Source organism: Eptesicus fuscus, chromosome 15, assembly GCF_027574615.1.
Source record: "Eptesicus fuscus isolate TK198812 chromosome 15, DD_ASM_mEF_20220401, whole genome shotgun sequence".
In the NCBI taxonomy this organism is placed as follows: domain Eukaryota; kingdom Metazoa; phylum Chordata; class Mammalia; order Chiroptera; family Vespertilionidae; genus Eptesicus; species Eptesicus fuscus.
In genome coordinates this window covers 35862218-35885332 of record NC_072487.1, presented here as the reverse complement: position 1 = coordinate 35885332, position 23115 = coordinate 35862218, and the positions used below count along the sequence as shown (strand labels likewise).

The window sequence follows — 23115 nt, the reverse complement described above, 5'->3', positions numbered from 1 at the left end:
CTTTGACTTGATTCTTGTGGCCCTCTAGTCTGCTGTTAGATCTCTGTATATTATTCTTTATTTCAGTCAGTGTATACTTAATTTCTAGTTGGTCCTTTTTCATATCCTCGAGGGTCTCACTAAATTTATCGGCCTTTTCTAGAAGATTCTTGAAAAACCTTATAACCATGGTTTAGAACTCTAGATCCAGTAGTTTGCTTTCCTCCATTTCTGTCATTTGTGACATGTTTCTTTGTCTCCACATTTTGGCTGCTTCCCTGTGTTGATAGAGTGGTTTTGTGTGCTAGGTGTCCTATAGGGCCCAGTGGCTTAGCCTCCCCTATTACCTGAGGTGGACACTCTTGGTGCACCCCTTTGTGGGCTGTGTGCACAGTCTTATTGTAGTTAATCCTTGGTTGTTGTTGGTATCACTGGGAGGAATTGACCTCCAGGCCAATTGGCTGTGAGAATCAGCTGTGTCTACGATGGGAGAACTTCTGTGCTGGAGACACCCTTATGGGGCAAGACTTGCTTCAGTAGGGCTTTGGTGCTCACTGAGTCTGCCCCCTGAGTGTGTCCCTCATGGATCTGAGGAGTTGTAATGTGGATGGTCCCACTCTGACCTCTGGGTACACTGCCTCTTGGATCTCCAAGGAGGTGCAAATTTAGCTCTGCCTGAGGCCACCCAGCAGGAGCTACAGAGAGATATGCAGATTCCTCCTCTTTGTTTGGGGTTTGGAGGTGCCCAGATGAGACCCAGCTGTGAAGCAATGCAGGCTGCTGTGGAGCCTTGGGCCTTCTTTTGGAAGTTCTGGGGCTCTCTGACCCAACTGCAGTTTGTTAGGTAAGTTTAGATTGCAAAGGGCCAGGCCATTCATATGCAAAAGCCTCTGCGCACAACTTGGGTGGGGCGGGGTCTCAGGGAATCAACAGGGTGAAGCAAACAGCTATGGCTGATCTTCAGCCCTGCCCTAAGAGGCCCCTGGGTCTCAGTGTCCCTCGGTAATCACTGCAAGCACCTCTGAGAGAAAGCCGCCCTCAAGTTCCGCCCGCTGCCAGATAGTCTAGTTTCTCCCCATATGAGTCTGGGTCCCCAGAGTTTCGCCCAGAACTGGAGTTCCGAGCAGTCAGGAGCTTGTGTCTCCCTCCTGATTGAAAAAGACAACCGCGTCCTCAGTTACCAGCCCTTTCCACGAGCACACGCCTCTGTACTTCTGCACTTTACTTCCACACCTCCTCTGAGTCTCAGTGTGCTTTTCTCTTTCCTTCTAGTTGTAGAATTTCCACTCAGCCAGCCTTCCTGTGGTTCTAGATGATGTCCCTTTTGTCTTTTAGTTGTAATTTTGAAGTGGTTGTGCAAGGCAGCAAGTTCAGGTGTTTACCTATACCGCCATCTTGGTTTCTCCTGAATTGCATTTTTAAGTGACATATTTGTTTCCTTGTGTGTTTTCTGATTATAAAAATCAGGATAAAAAGTGTAGAGATGAAGAAAATGACCAACTTTAGTAGCATTTTGACAGTTTCTTCATGTTTTCCTCTATGTTTTACATAGTTTAGATAAAATATATGTTCTTAACCTTAAATGAATACTTATCAAGACACTAAGAGCTATCTATGCATGTTATAAAGGCTATAATAACCTGATCATATGATTATAGCATATTCAATTAGTACTATTTCTAATACTAAAGCATTATGTATTTTCCAAGTTTAGTCATTATAAGTAATGCAGTGATTAGTATCTCTGCATTTTTAATTATTTTCCTTTGGGGAAATTTCTTAGAAGGAAAGTTATTAGATCAAATAGTATCTTGATACATACTGCCAAATTCCTTTCCAGAAAGATTAAAATAATTTACAATTTGCCTGGCAACAGATAAAATAACCCATCTTGTCCTGGCAGGGGAGCTCAGTTGGTCAGAGCATCATCCCATATACCAAAAAGATTGTGGGTTTGATTCCCAGTCAGGACACATATCCAGGTTGCGGGTTTGATCCCTGGTTGGGGTGCATACTCGAGGCAGTTGATCAATCAGTTCCTCTCCCCATCCCTCTTTCTCTAAAATCCATTAAAGAAATATCCTTAGGTGAGGATTAAAAAAAAAAAATCTCACCCCATCTTCACCCCACTGTGTATTAAATGTATAAATTTAATTTTAATTAATTTAGTTTTCCAGTCCTCTAAAATGGTAGTTATTCCCTTTTATTTGAGATTTCTGTTTATCTCTGAGTGTATATTTTTAAAAATTAATGGCTGGAATCTCTCATGGGTTGCAGTCGGATGGCAGCTGGAGTGGGAGTCCAGGCTCAGGTCGGCTGAATGTTCAAGATGGCTTCTTCATTCCTAAGTTAAGCTCAGTAGTGTTTCTCCTCATGGCCTCGCCCTCTAGCCCAGGAGCCTGGATTTCTCATGAGGTAGCTCAGGGCTCCAAGAGACCTGGAAGCAGTCTTTTTATAAGCTAGGCCTACATCTGGCACAGAGTCACTTGCGCCAGGTTCTATTGATCAAACCAAAAGCCCGATAGTCCAGATTCAAAAGGCAAAGAGACATTCACCTCTTGCTGGGAAAGTGGCCAGCGCAAACAGAAGGCCAGCCATCTTTAGAGACAATCTACCACATCTTTATTGATCTTTACTAATCTAAACGTTTCCTGATGAAAGTATTTTAAATTTGTGTTGCTATAGTAATGTGTATGCTTTCTCTTTTAGAGTTTACTAACCAGTTAGTGCTGATGTGAAGGAAAGATACTGTTTTTCATGTGCTTATTTTGTATTTACTCACCTATTAAATGGTCTTATTTATTTTAATTCTCATTTATTTTAATTTATTATTTATTTTATTTATTTTAATTAATAATGAATAATATTTATTATTCATTCTTATTTATTTTAATTCCCTAGTATCTTGGTTTTCCTAAGAAGATAATCATACCATCTTAAAATAAAGATAAAATTTTTCTCCTCTTTTTCAATAATCAAATACCTTATCTATTACACTGGTTAAGTCTTCCAGACAAGCCTAATAAGATGCAGCCTTGTTCTGTTTCTGTTGTATAATTTTTAAGTACAAGTATATTAAAGTTATAAACTGGACATACATTATCAACATACACATTTCCCAGAGCTAAATTAAGCCATTTACTTTTATGTGTCGATGCAATACAAATGAATAGAAAGGCAGGTTCTTATTCCAGATAAATTAAATTCAGGGACAGGGACAATAAAACAAGATGAGGAAGAAAGTAACTAATATATTTTGGACACTACAATATTTTCTCCCTGAAATCTATAAACATCTATAAATAAATCATAACAATAAAACATTCTGTTGACTCCCTCAGAAAATATCTTTAAATAAATATAAAACATCACAAATCTCAGCAATTGTCCTCTCTTCCCAAGCTTGACTATTTGCACTAGATGTACAGAACCATTTTATGTATATAAACAAGTATTAGCATGTGGCTTCACAGCCCTCTTATACTCACAAGTGGCTGATAATCATATGGTGGAGGGTAGTTTTCAGCATATGTCGTCAATTCAGACCTAAGAGGGATAAGTCAATATCTGAGAAAAGAAAGACTTCAAAAACAAACACATTTAGATGTTTTAGTGGTGTATACTTTACATAAAATAAAACCATTTCAAGAAGGATTGGCCCCAATAAAATTTTTAAAACCCACAACTGTCTCAGCCTTGTTTATAGTGTTACCTACCACCAGCAGGAGGCCCTTCCTCCATTACTTCCAATTCAGCACCATCCACTCACTACTCTCCTGTGCTAATGATATGCTACCAATCCCAAGGATTTTAAATTATTACCTGAGATCGGGTGCATTCTGGACTTTGGGACTCTCTTTACCACCCATTTTCTGCCCCTCAACCCTTTTTGATCCTATGCCCTATGTTCTCTGCTAGATGACAACTGAAAAGATAATAGAAGACAACCACGAGGACTGAGATAACATAGCTTCTCCAACTTCCCCCCATTAAACACACAGAAATGCAGATGAAATACACCCTCCCTCCCCAAGTGTATAAGTACAGCCAGGCTCAAAAGGGAAAACTTGAAATGTTGGAAATAAAGAACATACTCATTAGAATGGGAAGCCATAAGCTGATGTCCCAAGGAAAGGGCTGGAGTTTGAACTGCATGTCAAAGAGCAGAAGACATGGTCTTGGGGGTTTCACAGAAGGCAAATTGCTAAACTCTTATTCACAGCCAGGAGTCTGTAAAGGCGGTACCTCCATATAATAGAGACCAAAAAACTACAGTAACCAGTCCAGGGAAACTTGCCAGAAAGTTTCTTTCTGTTTGAAACTGAGGGTGGGGGTTGGGAGGAAATTATTTTCCAATGAGAAATTAAAGCCCTAATTCTCTGTTCTGATAATATTATGAAATGAGATGGTCAAAGAAACTCCACCGGTAATTGCACATCTAAAAATATTGGGTACAGGGAAATTGAAACATTTCAATGCATGGCTGAGCTGGTGGGAAAGTTAGATAGTTCAACAAATAAAGAATTCCAGACTTGGCTGGGTTGGCTCAGTGGATAGAGCATCAGCCCGCAAACGGAAGTGTCCCAGGTTCGATTTCAGTCAAGGGCATGTACTTCAAATGCAGGCTGGATCACTAACCCTGGTCAGGGCACTTGCAGGAGGCAATCAATCAATGTGTTTCTCTCACATCAATGTTTCTCTTTCTCTGTCTCTCCCCCTCCCTTCCTCTCTCTCTAAAAAACAGTGGAAAAACATCCTCAGGTGAGGAATCTATAATAATAAAAGCATAATATGCTAATTAGACCAGATGTCCTTCCGGACGACCTTCCAGATGAAGCTGGGGCTGCAAAGGGAAGCCTGGGTCCCAGGTGCCAGAGGGAAACCGGTGCCGGCAGCTGGGGGAAGGAAGGCCCACTCTTGCACAAATTTCGTGCATCAGGCCTCTAGTAAATAAATAAATAAGAATTCCAAAACAACAAGAAAGTCTAACTCAGAACAGTTAATGGATATAGCACCAATTTTATCTGGTGATAATCACCAATTCCTGACAAGAAGTGGTTTCCAGAGTAGTAGCTTGTTAAAGAAATCCAAATAATGTCATGTGCCGCATAATGGCATTTCAGTCAATGATGGACCAAATATATAACAGAGGTTCCATAACATTAAAATGGAGCTGAAAAACTCCTATTGCCTTGTGGTGTTGTAGTCATCATAACATTGTAGTGCAACACATTACTCATGTGTGTGTGGTGATGCTGGTGTGAACAAACCTACTGAACTGCTGGTGTATAGAAGTATATATAGCACATACAATTATGTATAGTACACAATATTTGAGAATGATAATAAATGACCATGTTACTTGTTTGTGTATTTACTATGCTATACTTTTTATCGCTATTTTCAAGTGTATTCTTTCTGCTAGAATAAAAAGTTTTCTGTAAAGCAATATGCCGTGTTAACTTGGTCAGCAGACTCATACACCTCGTGACTGCATCATTTTCTTTTGTGCTTGATTTAATCTCATGTCATTTTGTACAGGAACAGGCTTGCATTCTAGGTTTGTAGCCCAGGAGTAATAATAGGCTATACCATATAACCTAGGTGTGTAGTGGGCTACACCATCTAGGTTTAAGTAAGTACACTCCACCATCTTTGCACAACAATGAAATCGCCTAATGATGCATTTCTCAGAGTGTGTCTTTATTGTTAAGCAGTGTGTGACTGTACTTCAGTCCCACTTGAGATCTACTGAATTAGAAAGTCTGAGGGTGGGCCCAGCAATCTGTGTTTTAACAGGCTTCTAGGTGATATTGATGCACATTAAAGTTTGAGTACTGGAAACTAAGAGAACAAAAATTAGAAGTGTAACTGTCAAACCAGCAAATAGGACTTTTTTTTCCAAAAGAGACCAACCTAATACAAAACAATAAATGTGAATAACAGAAAGGAAAGTCAATTTCTGCTTAACAGACAAATTAAAATAATAAAATTAAATATCTTTGCAATTACAATGAAAGTAAAGGGGTTAAACCCATCAGGGATAGTATTTTCTCAGACTTAAATTGAACACCAAATTGTGTTATGCAGTCTGATTCTATGCTTTTATACCTAGAATTATTTTCAAATGAAGTTTGAAAACAAAAGAAAATAAAAAGATATATCATACAAATATTAACCAAAAACTATTAATTATAAAGATTCACTAATTATTACCTACTGATTAAAGGAATAAGTCACCAAGAATATATGACATACTCAACAATACATTAAATATTTAAAGCAAAAAATGACAGAATCACAAAGATAAAATGACAATTCCACAGGCATAGAGGAGGACTGTAAAACATTCCTAGATCCTTCAGTTCCTTAAATCCAAATTCCTACAGACATCCTCCAAAACTATACATATCACCAGAAAAGCAAATAAAATCACACAATATTCCATGCATGCAGCATAACAGAGGCCAGAAAAGACTACAAACTTCAGTTTACATGTAGTGAGGAGAACAATCCAGAACTGGTAGAATTAGATCCAAGCCCAAGCTGGAGCAAAATCGGGCAGGGATTGCTTGGAAGAGAGGAGAGAGTGGCAACTCCCCAGTGGGGATGGAACACAGAGAACATGGACCCAGAAATAAAGCATCCTTCTCTGATGGGAAAAAACTGAGACCCAGTCTGAGACTAGAGGATTTGAACATTGGCTTTCAAGAAGGAGGCTTGGAAAGTATGCAAGACCACAATGGCAGCCTTGGTATGCAATGATTCCAAGGAAGCGGGGGTGGGGACAACTGGCAAAATAAAGAAAAATAGGAAATCAAGCCCAGAAATTAAGGGTCCTAGAACCACCACTCCTCCAAAAAATAAAAAATAAAAAAAATAAAATATAAAATAAAATAAAATAAATGCCATTAATGAAATAAAGTTCACTTCACTGTTCTAACAGAAGAGGGCACTCTTGAACTAAAATATTGAGGAAATGGTCCAAACTTCTCATTTCCCCCCTCCATAGAATTTACCTGATTGCTGCTAGGCCAGGAAAATTAAACATACTTAAAATGTAAAAAAAAAAAAAAAAAAAAAAAGGCAACATTACTATGAGAAGAAAACAGTAAATAAGAATAAAAACTAAGCTGATGAAACTCCTCCCCAGAAACATTCCTGGTCAGAGAAGTCCTCTATCAGCTTTTCTATTCAACGATACACTAGACATTCTAACGAAGGCAGTAAAACAAGAAAAAGAAGCATAAGTATAATAATTGAAATGGAAGAAACAACATTTTCATTGTCCACAGATAATAAAATTGTCTACATCTAAAAATCTAAGAGAATCTTTGAATCATAACATTAGGCAAGTTTCAGGATGGTTGTTGGATATAAGATTAATACACAAAAATAGTATACTCATATATCAGCAATAAGAAATTAGAAAACACGACTAAGTGGAAAAATCCCATTTATAATTGCAATAAAATTTCTAAAATTCCTATAGAAATATATGTAACAAGATTTATAAGATATTTATGGAAAAATACAAAATTTATTGAAGGACATAAAATAACTCCCTTGTTTATAACTCAATCAATATATGTTACATATGTGTATATATGTATATATACATATATATGTAATTTCTAAAATGTTTACAGTCTGACATATATATAGATTTTGATTAAATTATAATTTAAAACTTCTATTAATCAAAAGACAGCATGAACAGTTAGAAGAGAAGCTATAGAATAGAAGATGTCATAAAATTAATCAAAACAAGATTAGTACCCAGAATAAAACATTCTTACATATCAATGAAATACGGAATCCCATAGAAAAATGGACAAAGCCTATAAACAGTCAATTCACAGTAAAAGAAACCAGATGGCTAGTAAATATTTTAAGATAAATTCAGTGATTAGTGAAATGCCAAGTAAAACAACAATGAGGTACCACTTCATACCCATAAGATTGATAAAAATTAAAAATATTTTTAAAGATATGAAAGAATGTGTACATTTATACACTACTGGTGGCAGTACCTTGCTAAATTGAAGGTGCATATATCTTAATACCCAGAAATTCTGTTTCTAAGTATAAAGAAATCCTTGCATATTTACTCGAGGAGACATGTATAAGGATAGTCAATGCAACCTCATGTGTAATGGTGAAAATCTGGAAGATAATGTCCAACAATAGAGTGAATATATTGATGGCTATATAAGTCATTATAAATAATTTCTCTAAAAATATAAAGCAAATCCGGTAAAGATGTTAACTTACATTTATAATTAGGTAATGAGTAGATAAATGGGAGTTTGAATAGTATTTATATGTAAATATTCAATAATCTTAACATGGAAATAAAAAGAACATATTCCATAATCTTAAGATGTTTAAGTATTAATAGATGACAATTAACTTATTTGCCTATCTTTTCTTTTCCAAAGTTATGACTCAAATGATATGATTATCAGTCAAATATCTCAGTTTTGCTTTGAGCAGGCCAACCTTGCAAGGCAGTATTGGGCATCTCTCTACTCACTTAAAGTAGGCAGAAACCCATTCCATCCATGTTCAGGCCCTTCTCCCTATCTTATTATCACCTCCCAGCACAGAGCCTGATACAAGATAGGCACTGAAAAATATTGAATGAATAAAGCAATAAAAATTAAATTAGATATAAAGAGATATATATATTTATAATGAGAAAAAAGTAAATAGAAGTGGAAATTAAAATATTCAGTTATTTATTTTTTAATCCTCACCCAAGGATATGTTTTAATAATTTTAGAGAAAGAGGAATGGAGAGAGAGTGACATTGATTGGTTGCCTTTCGTACATGACCCACCTGGGGATTGAGCCCCAACCCTAGGTATGTGCTCTGACTGGCCAGACTGGGAATTGAGCCCACAACTTTTCGGTACAAGATGATGCTCCAACAATTTAAATACTGAATGACTTTCAGTCAGTTACTTATAAACTCTTTATGATTAGCACCCTCCCCCCTTTTAAATCTGCAGAACAGAGCAACAATCTTTAAGTGATATGTTTCATCAAATTTGAAATAAGATGGTCTTTTAAGAATGAAAATATTTAAAAATCAACATAAATTTTCCTCTTAGATATCAGCTTAAAGCAGTACCTGAATAGAGAATATAAGAAAAGAACAAGTCCATTAGAAGAGAAATGGCCTTCAGAGAAACTCAGGAAAGCAAGAGGTGAGAAAAATGAGGGAGGCATCTTCCTGGGGAAGAGCTGTCCTGGCTCATAAACAGACTGCTCTGGTTCTGGGAGCAGAGATGGATTACATCAACATCAGTGCTCCAAACCAACAAATGGCAGCCAACGATGACTTTCATTCATTGTCTGGAGCCACCAGGAGCAAGCCTGTGCCTCATGGTGCTGCTTACCACTCCATCCCTACCTATAGCGTGTAGGTCCAAATATCAGCCTCCAGCCCACAGGCAGCCAGGGCTCTCCAGTGGGATTTCTTCAGAGATAGCAATGGAAAAGGGCCAGTCACTCTCCTGAGATGAGAACCATGGGCTGTAACATCCCTACATGCAGAGGGAGTGAATGAAGACAATAGGAAGAGAACCCTGGAGGTTTTCTAGTCCCGATTCCAGCAGTCTTTGGAAACCAACTCTTCCATGGAAGTTCCCAGAGTGGTATTCAGTAATTTTTAAACAAACTCTTCTTTTGCCCAAGATAATTTTAATTGTGTCTGTCACCTACAACTGAAAGAATCCTGGCTATTACAACCAGGCAATGAGTCTGGGGCCATTGATTATTGTAATCATATAATTAACGCCCCTTGCCCTGAGGCCAAACACTCTGAATAACATTCTGATTATAGTTTGGCTTCCTATATGTTTTTATTTAAATCACGAGAGAATGCTTTGATTAGGCTGACATGACTGGTGTGCTTGAATGTTTTATTTCTCATTATAAATTAACTATTAGAATTCTGGATTTCTTTGTGAGTTTCAGGAGCACATCAATCTTCATGAGTCAGTCAAATTCTGAAGCATGGATAAAAGGGAAGGAAATGTAAAACTGAATACAAGATTCTGATAAACTCACCAGGATAATCCATGCTGTGAGGACACTTGGAAGTTGGACAACTACTTTCACCTGGCGCTACCCACAATTTGCCACATGCGCCCCCATTAACCTTTAATGGATGTAAGGCAGAGAACAACTAGAGATGCTTTTGTAAGATGATAAAGGAAGAGAAGTCTGATACTCAAGTTATCATTAAAGCCATGGCACTTGTTAAAATACCCACACCTGCCCTAACACCAGTGGTAACTTGTGTAAATCTATGATGAGACGATGCACTAAAACCCACAGAATCGCAGTTCTCAAACCTGGAAGAACTTTAAAGATCAATTGCTTCCTTTCAGTTTTGTCTGGAGGAAAGGAAGGTAATTCCTCTCCCAGCTTCCCAGCAGCCAAAACAAGGGCATATGACCTCTACTCAGCAAACAAGATGGTCCCACCTCCGGGTTTGAATCTGAGTATGTGACTCAAAGAAGCAGAGAATTAACTTGGAATTAATCCCATCGCTGGCAGCAGCCAATGCTACATTTATTATTTAAGATGAGGGCCATTATTTAGTCAGATTACTTATTTAGCCAGGGGTCCAAGGGGTCTACCTGACTCTGTGTGGTAGGAGGAAAGGGGGAACTTACATCCACTCTGGGAAATTCTGTCTCATTCTTAACAGCATTCATCATTTAAAAATAAAATATATTGTGCTGAAATGAATATCCCTGTTATTTCCTCCCCCTTTGACCTACTGAATGAAGCCACACAAGACAAATCTGATCAGTGTTCCACAGCTGCTGAATGCCAGGCCTATGTTTTAGAAATCAACTTCTAAGGAGCTAATGTCCAGGAGATAGAGAAGGAAGATATAATGGAGGACAAACTGAATCTGCTTTTACTCCTGATCCAAGCCAAGCCCTTGCTAAGTACCTTAGCAGTTTGGAAGCAGCTCTCCCCTCCCATCAAGAACACAGAACTGTGAACCCAAAGATTCTAGTCTTTGTTTAACACTAATCAGTCATGGGGCCTTGAGCAAGTCACTTAAACCCTCTGCATCTTAATTCCCCATTAGTATCTTCTCCATAAATATTTATAGAACAGATGGGTGGATTAATTAATTAATGAGGAATTTGGATTCCTTAATTCTCTCCACTTTGATTTCCTCCTCTATACAATTAAGAAAATACCTACCAAATGGAGGAAAGGAATAATGGATAATGCATGTGGAAGTACTTTGAAGGATATGGAGTATTACATAGATTTAAGCATGAAGAACAATGTCCTATAGTGGTTAAGGACACAGACACTGCAGTCAGACAGACAAGACAGGAGTTTGAAACCCAGCTCTGGTGCTTTTAGAAAGTGACTTTACCTCTCTGAGCCCTTTTCAATGGGGATAGTTGCAGCATCCATTCTCAAAGAATGAGAACTAAATGAAATAAGGCACATAAAGGCCTTAACTCAGACACAGCATGTGCTCAATAACACTAGAAGAAAAAACATAACTGTAAGGATACTAATCAAATAGTGGAAGGACATGGTTCTCTTTGCATTTTAATTGGATTATTCAAGCTGCATAGTGGAGAATGGATTGCAGGGGAGGCTGAGGAACTAGTTAGGATACTTAAATTAGCAATTGGTCGAGTCAGTGACCTCTCTCCTGTTCCAGTCTCAAATATCAACCCATTTTCTGACATGCTCTTCCTCCCATCTTGACTGCCTCAACGAGAATAGCCCCAATGACCCCCAATTGCCAAAGCCAGAAGCTTGGGAATCAAGATTGAGTCTTCTTTACCCTCATAATTAATCAGTCATCAAGTAAATGTCTATCCCTTTCAATATATCTAAAATCTGAACCCTTCTCTCCCTCCACACCACCACCAAAGTAATTATAAATAATGGTATTTTATGACAACCACATAAATTTTCACATAAAGAGAAGTGCCAGCAATATTAACTAATCATTAACACACATGGGATAAAAGGAATGTAGAAATTAAATATAAATTCCACAGCCATGACATTTTGAAAATATTTACCACTCACTTGTTTTGTTAGCTCATTAGTCCCAAAAGTTTGAACTGCTTGCATCCCTAATAGATTAACAATGACAAATAGATCATTATAAATATTATAAATAACCTATTTATAGGTCAAATAATGGTAGAAGTAGCCATATAATCATGGTAGTTAGAGGCATAAAGGTTGTTTCAATTATTTATTTCTGTGGTTTAAAAGTTAGTGGCTTAAAATAGCAATCATTTTATTATCTTTGATTATTCTGTGGGATGACTGGGTTCAGGTGGGTGGTTTTTCTGCTCTATGGGACATCACAGCTACAGGCATCCAGGTAGTTGACTCATCTAAGATAGCTCAAGCCCATGGTTAGCAACTGGTTTTGCCTGTTGTCTGGGAGCTCAGTTGGAGCTGTCAAATACAGTGTCTTGGTTCTCCATATGCCCTCTTCATGTGTCTTTGGCTTCTCACAGCATGTCAGCTACAGTCCAAGAATCAGGAAGTAGCATCTACCAGTCTCCTTAAGTGTGTCTACATTCAGATGTCCCAGAACATCACTTCTGCCACAATTTATTGATCAAAGCCAGTCACAAGATCAACCCAGATTAAGAAGGCAGGCAGATAACCTTTGCCCCTTGATAAGAGCTGTGGCATGCTTGTACAGAGTGGGAGGAATTGTTGGAGGCCACCTCAGGAGATTGGCAACCACAATATGTAAATCAAATACGCCTATCTTCATATTTCATCTGGAGGGCCTTAGTGAGCACACCTGAATACACAAAGAAACCTGACCTTCAACTTGGTGGGTGCAACTTGATTAGCTAGTCTAAGGAAGTTAGATACAATAAAGGCTTGTAAGAATGTTCTGAGTTAGCATATTATGATGCCCTAACTTTAGGTCTAACAGGTTCTATATCATGTGCTTTCACAAAAATTTTCTTATCAAATTACTTGAATTACCCTACAAGGATAGCAATGAAATAGGTTATTGTTACCCACCATTAAAACACTCCTGTGCCAAGGCGCACAACTCAAGTCAGGATCTAAGTCACAGCCCCAAATATTAATGAAAGGATAAGTGTTCCACTTAGTCATTTGGCTTCAATGTACACCAGCTAAGGAAGGACATCTTATAGGAAGGAGTAATGCAAAGAGCAATAGCAGGTAGGCTGACTCTGAAGTCATTTCAGCACATTTGGCCAACTAGAAAAGCAATCAGTTACTCAGCACTAGCTAAGCCACCTATTCCTGGGAGCCCCAGTTGGTGATATGACCTCAGGCAAGATTCCTGAGGGACAGTGTCAAGCCAAAACCAAGGTATATATTAGGAACCATTAACCCAGTATGTTTGAAAAATGGAAAAATTGATTCCAAAATTTTCAAAAGAGATAAAGAACCTTTTCCCAGTACTTCCTTTATGAGCTTGGCACTCAAGGCCTAGCCTGCCAAATGTAGCAATGATCATCTCCATGTTTACAGAGGAAAGTGATGTTCAAAGCTCTCCTGGTTAGTCTATCATTCAGAAAGCAGCATAAAAAAAAATGGCTAAGACCATGAAATTTGGCATTAGATGCTCAGTTCAAATCCTGGCTCATTATCACTTACTAGCTATGTGAGTTTGCACATGTTATTTGATTTCTCTGTGCCTTTAATTTTTCCCTCCATAGAAAGTAGATAATGATGGAACCAAGTCACAGAGTTTTTGTCAGAGTAAATGAGTTAGCATATGTAAAACCCTTAGAATAGTGTCTGGCACATAATAAGCACCATGTAGGCATATGCTATTTTTAGTATTAGTCTTAAAGTTTTAAGTTACAGAAACCCAACTTAAACTTAATTAAGAAAAAAACAAAAACAAAAAAGGAATATATCGGCACATACAAAAAGAATGTCATCAGAATTCTTTTTCCACACCTCTGCTTAGCTTCATTTATAGGCAGATGCGCCCACAGCAGCAAGATGCCCTCTGTAATCTGCCACCTGAAGCATTGGAGAGCATCTTGCCCTAAACTCCAATTATTATCCTAGAGTGTTTTTTGATTGGCCCAGCCTGGGTCAGGTAACCAACACTTCAGTTTGTGGGGGAGAAAAACCAGCCCATCCATTATATGACCTAACTGATTGGGGGAGAGGATGCTATCCAAAAAGAGAAAGCTGGACACACAAAAACAAAAGGTCCTACAATGAGTAAGATGGGGAATCAAGAATTAAATTCCAGTCTGTCTCGCTCCCATTCTACAGTCTTTTTACCACACCACTCTCTCTTCACATTTCCTTTGTTGTTACCCTCATCACTGTCATGGCAGGCAATTTTTAAAACTTTTTCTTCTGGAAAAATGTTCAACACCTGGGTGGTATTTTACCAAGAGTTTACCCACCACACAAGTGACTGAACAGGAAAAAAGTAAATGCCTTGCGCTTTACTTTGAGAAAAGAAGAAGAAAAAAAAAAAAAACACCTCTCTTATTATTCACATGCAGTCCTGTTCCTCTGAAGAGTGCCAAAGGTTTTACAGATGCTAAATGCACCCGTGAGAGAAATAAATTGAAGGTTTTAAACTGTGGCCTAAGCTTGCTACTACTAGTGTGAAGTAATCACTCCACACACATATGGATAAGTGCTTTATGCCAACAATGAAAACTTAACTGCCTGAACTACTTTTTGACCTCATTTAACTTGTCCACTTATGTGACTTCAGATGCCTTTCTCCTTAGAATCATAAAAGTTTAGAGCAGGAAAGGATTTTACAGATCATTTGGTTCAATCCCCTCATTTTCCAGATGGAAACCACTGAAGCCCAGAGAGGGTTATTAGCCAGCACAAGGTCACATAGCAAGTTTAGTGCAGGTCCAGAAGTAGAAGTCACATCTCCTATTTTCCCATAACATGCCCTTTCTGGAAAACCACACCGTGTCCAAAAAGCTACACAATGATCCCAAACACTGTTAATCTTTCTTCTCCAGTCACGTGGATCACAATAAGTGTTTGGATGAATTCTGGAAATGACACATTTGTCCTAAAATGTCAACATACACTAGTCACTACCATCAGGAGGCAATGAAATTGGGTAAAAATAACAAGACACATTGGTTTGGGCTGACCTTCTAAGAGGTCTACCTTTTACATCTTTCCATCCTCCAGTAGGTCGTCAGTACTCCTGGGCTGCCCTCAAACTGACCCAGGCTTCCATGGACCTGCTTCTCACCCAGAAAATACTCTACGCCACACCTGGATTTTCCCTGCAAAAAAACACTAACTTCTTGTGTAAACCATTATCCCAGGAACACACACAATTATATATGCATATTTAAATAAGCACTTCTGAGAAATAAGCTCTTAAAATTATATTTATACTTGGATCCACTTGATGTGGTTTTTGTTGTCATTGTGTGTTGTCCCATTCATTGTTTTGGTTTCTGGTTGTTTGTTAATGGTCACAGCTGTAGTCCAGTTATTATACACAGAAAACCTTACTTAGAAGGAATCGGCTACAATAGTCTTGTTCTATGGACAAATTGTAAAATGTTTTTATATTAGATAATCATATATCCAGGAGCCTTCTGATAATTAGTGAGTTATTTTTCCATGTCTCATAAAGAGTACCTCCAAATGAAGTGAAAGTTCCTTGAGGATTTTTGAGAGCAAGACAGGAGGGCAAAAATGACTTGTAAGTTAGCTTCCTACTTATATTCATGTTCCCATCCACTTTTCCTATGTGCCTTAAAGAAAATGTACCTCTCATTACTTTTCTACACCTTTCATGTCTCTATCCATGTAGTAAAAGCAAGGTACGTTGGAGATCCCTTAACATGTAACTGTACCAGTTTGAGACTGTAAGAGCACTGTTGGCCCGGCCAGCGTGGCTCAGTAGTTGAGCTTCGACCTGTGAAACAGGAGGTTCAATTCCTGGTCCAGGCTTATGCCTGGGTTGCAGGTTCAATCCCCAGTGTGAGGTGTGCAGGAGGCTGCCGATCTATGGTTCTCTCTCTCTTTCTCTCTCGCTCTCTCTCTCTCTCTCTCTCTCTCTCTCTCTCTCTCCATGTATTTATGGAGAGACAGAGCACTGTTGATGTCTAAGAGGCCATTGAGCCTCCTTGCCTGTCACCCCTTCCATCACTGGCCAATGCCAATTCCTTGGAAACTCATTGATGGAAATGCAACCAACTCTCAAGAGGAACAATAGTTCTGGTTCTAGATGAGCTCAATTAGCCTCAAACTATATAAATCTCATTTTTAAAATTTAAGTCATTGATACCACTTTTAGTCTCAATATGACTAGTCCTATATTATAATTTAATTTTTTCTCTGTCTGTGACTTATGTGAAAGGAATTTATCCACAGAATCCTTTTCTCTATTTTATTTAAGGTCAGGAGTGACAAGTCCAGTGGTGTCCAACATTCTAGTTATTCTGATTTTTAGTATGTTTCACTGAGATGTTTGCTGCCAGTTTAAGGAGGAAAGGTGGTGTATCTTCTTCACATTGGTTTTAAACTAAGTAGGTAGGCTCTTGGTTAAGTTGTGAGAAAAGAAACAAACTGTCCAATGCCATCACAGCATAATGGATATTATATTAAAAATTAATATAAATGCATCTGACTGATGTCTCCTTAATAACAAAGCTATACCTGTTTTCTGATTTTTTGTTGTTGTTAAGAGGTAACCTGAGGTTTAAATTTACATTATGATTACAGCTTTTCTTTTATAAGTTGAAGCACATTATTTTGGTCCATTGAGCAAACTCATTCTTATTCATTGCCTTTTAAAGTTGACATTTAACTTCCACAGCTGTACAGTTGGCAAGAAGCAAAAGAATATTTAATATTCAAGAGAGCATATTCTAAAATACCACAGCATTCTATTGTATGGAATGCCCTGTAATTAATGTACATTAACTGAAAGAAAGAATTGCATATGAAATTAGCAGAGAACGGTTGAAGGTACTCATATATTTTATTTCTTTGTTAATTCTCATTAATCAAATAAAACAAACAAGTAATTCTAGCAATTCAAACCAATAAGAGATGATTTTTGAAGAGACCTTGTCTTCTAATGCATTTACTAGCATAGAACTGAGATCAACTTTTGGTTATACAGGCCTTGACGCCCTAAACCAAATAAGATAGGAATTAACCACACCCTTTCCCATTACAATTTAATGTTCATCATCAGAAATCATTTATTCAGCCAAGAAATAATTACTGTGCTTGTGTTATAGGTCAGGCTCTCTGTTAGGCACTAGGGATAGAGCTGAGACAGTCTTGCCCTTCAGAGCACTGACTTTAGAGCAAGAAGGACAAACAAGAATGTAATCAACTGCAACCAAGGTGGATAGCGTTGTGATAAAAGAAGCACACAGTGCTATACATACCCACAAGGGACCTACCATGGGGGCTGAGGGTAGCAGTAGGAAGGGAAGCTCCTCTGGAGGCGGTGACATTTCAGATGAGACTTGATGACTTCAGAGTTAAGAATGAATGTACATATGAAAACATGCTCAAAGTCACTAATCATCCCAGAGATGCAAATCAAAATGACAATGAGGTACCATCTCACACCTGTCAGAATGGCTATCATCAACAAATCAACAAACGACAAGTGCTGGCAAGGATGTGGAGAAAAAGGAATTCTCATGCACTGCTGGTAGGAACGCAGACTGGTGCAGCCACTGTGGAGAACAGTATGGAGTTTCCTCAAAAAACTAAAAATGGAACTCTCATTTGACCCAGTGATCCCACTTCTAGGAATATATCCAAAGAAACTAGAAACACCAATCAGAAAGGATATATGCACCCCTATGTTCATAGCAGCACAATTTACAATAGCTAAGATTTGGAAACAGCCTAAGTGCCCATCAGCAGATGAGTGGATTAGAAAACTGTGGTACATCTACACAATGGAATACTACCCTGCTGTAAAAAGGAAGGAACTCCTACCATTTGCAACAGCATGGATGGTCCTGGAGAGCATTATGCTAAGCGAAATAAGTCAGTCAGAGAGAGATAAATATCACATGATCTCACTCATTTGTGGAATATAATGAACAACATAAACTGATGAACAAAAACAGACCCAGAAACAGAGAAGCATTGATCAGACTGTCAAACCTCAGAGGAAAGGTAGGGGAGGGTGGGGGTAAGGGGGAGAGATCAATCAAAGGACTTGTATACATGCATATAAGCCTAACCAGTGGACACAGACACCACGGGGGTGAGGCATGAGCAGGGAGGGGCGGGGGACCATGAAGGGAAAAGGAAACATATGTAATACCTTAATCAATAAAGAAAAAAATTTTTGAAAAGATAAGAAAAGAAAGAATGAATGTATACCTTGCATCTTGCTTCCTCAAAAAGATCTACTAAAACCACATTAAAGATACTTTAATAAATCCACAAGAACAGGGAAAACAAAAAAAGAGACAAGAGAAACAAATTGTGAAAGCTCAAGAGAAAATGGACAAGTGGTTCTGACTTAGCAGAAAGCTGCGTCCTAAAGCAGCAAGGGAGGCCTGGGGAGAGCTGTTTGAGAAGCAGTTAGAACTCCAGGCCCCAAGTGCACTCCACACTGCTGGGTTATTGCCAGCAGAAAGCTAGAAATGTATTCACTGGAAAGGGTAAAAGAGAAAGTCCTTGATCAACAACACGGTTCAGTGACCATACACAATGAAGTATTAATATTGATGTCCAAGCCAATTGCCCTGCTGGCTACAGGAACACGGCCCCAGCCCTTCACTTTTCAGATGGGTGAGAGATTTCTCTGGGGAATCTGACCAACCCACACAGAAAGACTAAAATACTGACACAAGGGCTTCTACAAAAAAAGAAGAAGAAGAAAAAGATCCACCTAGATTCCTCCAGTGAAATTCCAAGTCAATAAGTCTTACTCACAGGTCCAAAAAGCCTCATCTCTTAATCATGAGGAGAAAACCAAGGATTAATTTCCGAACACTTGATGGAAACCCCTAGCATGGAAGATACATAACTACAAATAAATAATACAAACAGAAACAAGAGAGCATTCTTGGACAAAATAAGAGACTGTATGTGTGGAAGAAAAAAATAAAGAAAAACAAACTATCAGTGTAACATCTCCAGATAGGTAAAAGAAGATATTGCAGTCATAAAATCAAATAGTGGTTCCTATAAAAAACAGAAGGATTTAGAAAACAAAAATTGAATTCAATAGTAGGGTTGAAGAAACAGAGAACAAAGTAGATAGTAAAGACAAAAATAAAATAGAAAAGATAAGACAATTAAAAGATCAGGGCAAGCAATCCAATATCCAAATAAAGACTTTCCAAAAAGAGAGAACAGAGAAAATGGAAGGTATAAATCATCACTGAAATAAATCAAGGACATTGCCCTGAACTGATGGGTAGGAGTTTCTAGACTGAAAGGGTTCACCAAGTATCTGGCCCAGCTGACTTGCACAACACTTACCATACGTGCATCAGTTACCCTTCTAACTGTTTTACATAATTAACTTACTTAATAATCACAATAACCCTATAAAATGGGTGCCTTTATAATTATTACTCCCATGTTACAGATAAAGAAACTGATGTACAAAATGTGCCCAAGATCTTTAAGTGGAAGGCCTAGGATTTGAAAGCAGGTAATGTATGCCCAGAGCCCACTACACAGTACACAGGAGAGAGCACCATTGTGAAATTTCAGAGTATACCAAAGACAGCTCTAGCTGATTTTTTAAAGCTAGGGGTACTAATTTGATAGTGCATCCAGAGCCCAGGCTCTGATCAATCATCTGAGGTGAACCCCATGCAGGTTTCCTTCTCTTCAATATCCTGTCCTACAAATTCCAGTGCTATCAGAAACTCTAAATTCCTATTCCCATCTCCAGGCTCAACAAGAACACTACTCTACACTTGGGTTCACCTGTCTATACCACAGCCAGAAAATCTTTTCTCGGTGAGTCAGGGGAGAATGTGATGTTCACCTCCTATCTCAAGGAGCACAGAGCCTCACTGGTTGCTGTCCAACACTTGACAACAGTCACCTAATATATTTGTCCCCTTCTGCAATTGTTCATGGCAGGATAGTAAGTCTGCAACCAGCCCTTTTATACCCACATTTTTATTTGACCCTCACATTTAAATAATTATGGGATCGAAATTATTTTCCTTCAATACTTTAATATTATGCTCTTATATCCAGTATTGCTGTTGGGATATTAATGTCAACTTGATTTTTATTATTTTGTCTACATTTTCTGCTGTTTCCTTTATTTCCATAAATAATAAAGCTTTAACTTTTTGTTCCATTGGTTTTAAATTCCTGTGCCATTTGTTCCATCAGGTCTGCTTCCTCTCGTGTCGGTTGCCTGTATCTCATTCTTCATGATGCTTTTGTTCTTTAGATGTGTTATGAGTTTTTCAATTGAGACTTCATCTGTGTTACTCCTAAAACTATCAGTTGCCTCTGCTTTTGATGACTACATAGGTAGTCCATTGAAAAGGGAGGCTAGCCCAGCCAGTGTGCTCAGTGGTTAAGCATCGACCTATGAACCAGGAGGTCATGGTTCGATTGCTGGTCGGGGTACATGTCCGGGTTGCGGGCTTGATCTCTGGTGTAGGGCATGCAGGAGGCAGCCAATCAATGATTCTCTCTCATCATTGATATTTCTCTCTCTCTCTACCTTTCCCTTCCTCTCTGAAATCAACAATAATATATTTTAAAACAAGAGGCTAAATTGGTGTCTTCACTGTGAGGGAAATATGGGTTGAGTGCCTCTACTGCAGTTTGCTGGCTTAAATTAACTACACTTATTTTCCCTGCCATTTCTTTCTTCTTAAGATGCACAGCCCAGTTCTTCTGTATCTGAGACTGCTTTCTCTAACTAGCGTTGGGGAAGACAACCCAGGGTCCCACTGGCTATCTGTGGCTGGCATTATAGATCTCAATGCTGATATCAGAGCTTTAGGGAGGGAGGTTGTTTGACATCAAATTCTTTATTATGTAGAACCTTGGCTGTCTCAATTTCTGCCATGGACTAAAAACAGCAGTCAAAGTCCATGCAAAAATCCAACTTTGAGCATATGATCCAAGTTTGCAAACACAACAGTTAAGAGTCTTTCAGATCCAGTCTAAGCCTGACCCAGTGAGATCACGGCTCCCACCCTGAACTGGACCAAGACTCCAGTTAGAGACTTCATCTTTTGCCTTCTCCCCTCTCTGCTCCTCCCATCCCCTAGCCTTCTCCTGCTCTAGCCCTTTATTTTTTTGTGAGTTTCTCAGAGTTTTGATACAATTGTTAAAGTCTGCCTCTGGATTCACTATGCCTTCCCATGTCTTTGCTGGAAATCCCAGACTTCAATGTAGAGGAGGGAGCCAGCAGGATGCTTTTAGCCCATTGCCTTGATGGAAGCCCAAAGCCCATTCTCCTCAAGGATCATACTGGGGATACTCCTTGTGGACCTTCCAGCTCACATAGAGGTGCTGCATGCTGTGAGGGATGCAGGCCAGCCAGCCTTGCTGGAGCAATCGGAGTTAGAACCCACAGGGTTAGAATACCTGCCCAGAATTACTACAGGTGACTGTGAAATGAGGTGAGACTCCCCAACTCTCCCAACCTCAGGCAGACTCAGCAAATTAGCTTAGTTCTAATGCCAGACAGTTTTCAAAGCAAGCAAGCACATTTAAATTGCTGGTGACAATGACACACACTCATATCTTCATAATGCACAATTCAATACTTAGAATTTTGTCATGCTTGGAAGTACCTGTATTTCTACATCATTTATCTCTATATCATACAGAAATTATAAAAGTTTGTATTCTTTAAACAGATGAGTGGAAAGGAATCGCTTTTCTGTAGTAACAAATCATGCCACCCCCAACATAAATTTTATTTCTTTTATTGGCTAAGTTACTAGTCTCTTGCTCTATTGTAAATTCTCATTATTCACAGTAATGTTCTATAAAGTCACTACAAACACTGAATTAGCAAATGCTGAACCATTAGAGAAATATGGGGTTAGATACTTAGGAGTCTCTGGTTATAATATTTTCATCAACCAACCAATATGTAACTGGTTTAAAGACACCTTATTTAATATATATTGTTGATTCATTAACACTGGACTTACAGGCAACAGCATTATAACTCATGCCTGAAGGAAGCTTAATTTAGCACACTTATTTTTTCCACATCACAGCCTCTTGTGCTTAGATATATCAGATAGCACTTTAGCACCATACAGTACTTGGGACCATTTCAAACAGCAAATTCATCAATTAAAAAGAAGACACTCACTCTGTAGACCTTGAAAAGGACACTTGCATACAGTACTAGAGCTGAAACAAGAGGCAGAGCCTCACCTGTTCAACTTAAACTGGGAATGTATGCATCAGGTGGCTCCAATTTTTCACCACACTATATATGTTCACTAATGACTGCAACAACACCCCAAGTATTGATCTGAGGTTTAAATAATTTTTTAGTAAGAGAATTTGCAAATATGAAATCTATAAATAAGATGGGTTGACTATTATTTATTAACATTATGCACATTGATAAAAAATAACCTTTTGTTAAAGGAAAGAAGTCCGAAAGCTGCCACATAAAGGGCCTTTTGTTGACTTTGGTTCGCCCCTCACACCTTCACCCCTGCCAACAAACCTCATTAATCACTAAGAAACATTTTGTGCAATCTGCAGCAGTTTAAGGACTACTTACATTTTGCGCCGATCTGGTGGGTGTCTAGTAAAGAGAGCTCCAAAGCCTGTCATAGGCAATCCAGTGTCCCTGAAAACAAAATAACAATTTTAGAAGCATGTCAGACTGACATTTATAAACTATCAAAGCCATAGAAAATTAACTTGGAGCTAAATTTTTATGATAATTATTTTTAAAGGATATTCATGTTTACAACTTTATGCACTTTGCAAAATAAAATGTCCCAATGTGTAAATGAAAATGTCAGTATTCCGTCATTACTTTGACTGCATTTTCCAATAATCTATACTAATAAAAGGGTACTATGCAAATTAGATCGGGTCGACCGGCCATCTTCCGGATGTCCGACTTCCTTCTGGACAAAGCCATGGTGGTGGGGGCTG

General features: G+C 38.4%; 1 protein-coding gene across 4 annotated transcripts in view; it reads right to left on the bottom strand.

The window, feature by feature from the left end:
• The window catches only part of CFAP95 (cilia and flagella associated protein 95), a 69522-nt gene that overhangs the window by 10369 nt on the left and 36038 nt on the right, over window positions 1-23115 (bottom strand). For all 4 annotated transcript variants that reach the window (XM_028146366.2, XM_008142196.3, XM_054727757.1 and 1 more), the window contains 2 exons: window positions 22733-22801; window positions 3468-3525 (listed from right to left, as the gene is read on the bottom strand). In XM_028146366.2, coding sequence (XP_028002167.1) covers window positions 3468-3525; window positions 22733-22801 — 127 coding nt within the window. The remainder of the gene's footprint in view (window positions 1-3467; window positions 3526-22732; window positions 22802-23115) is intronic.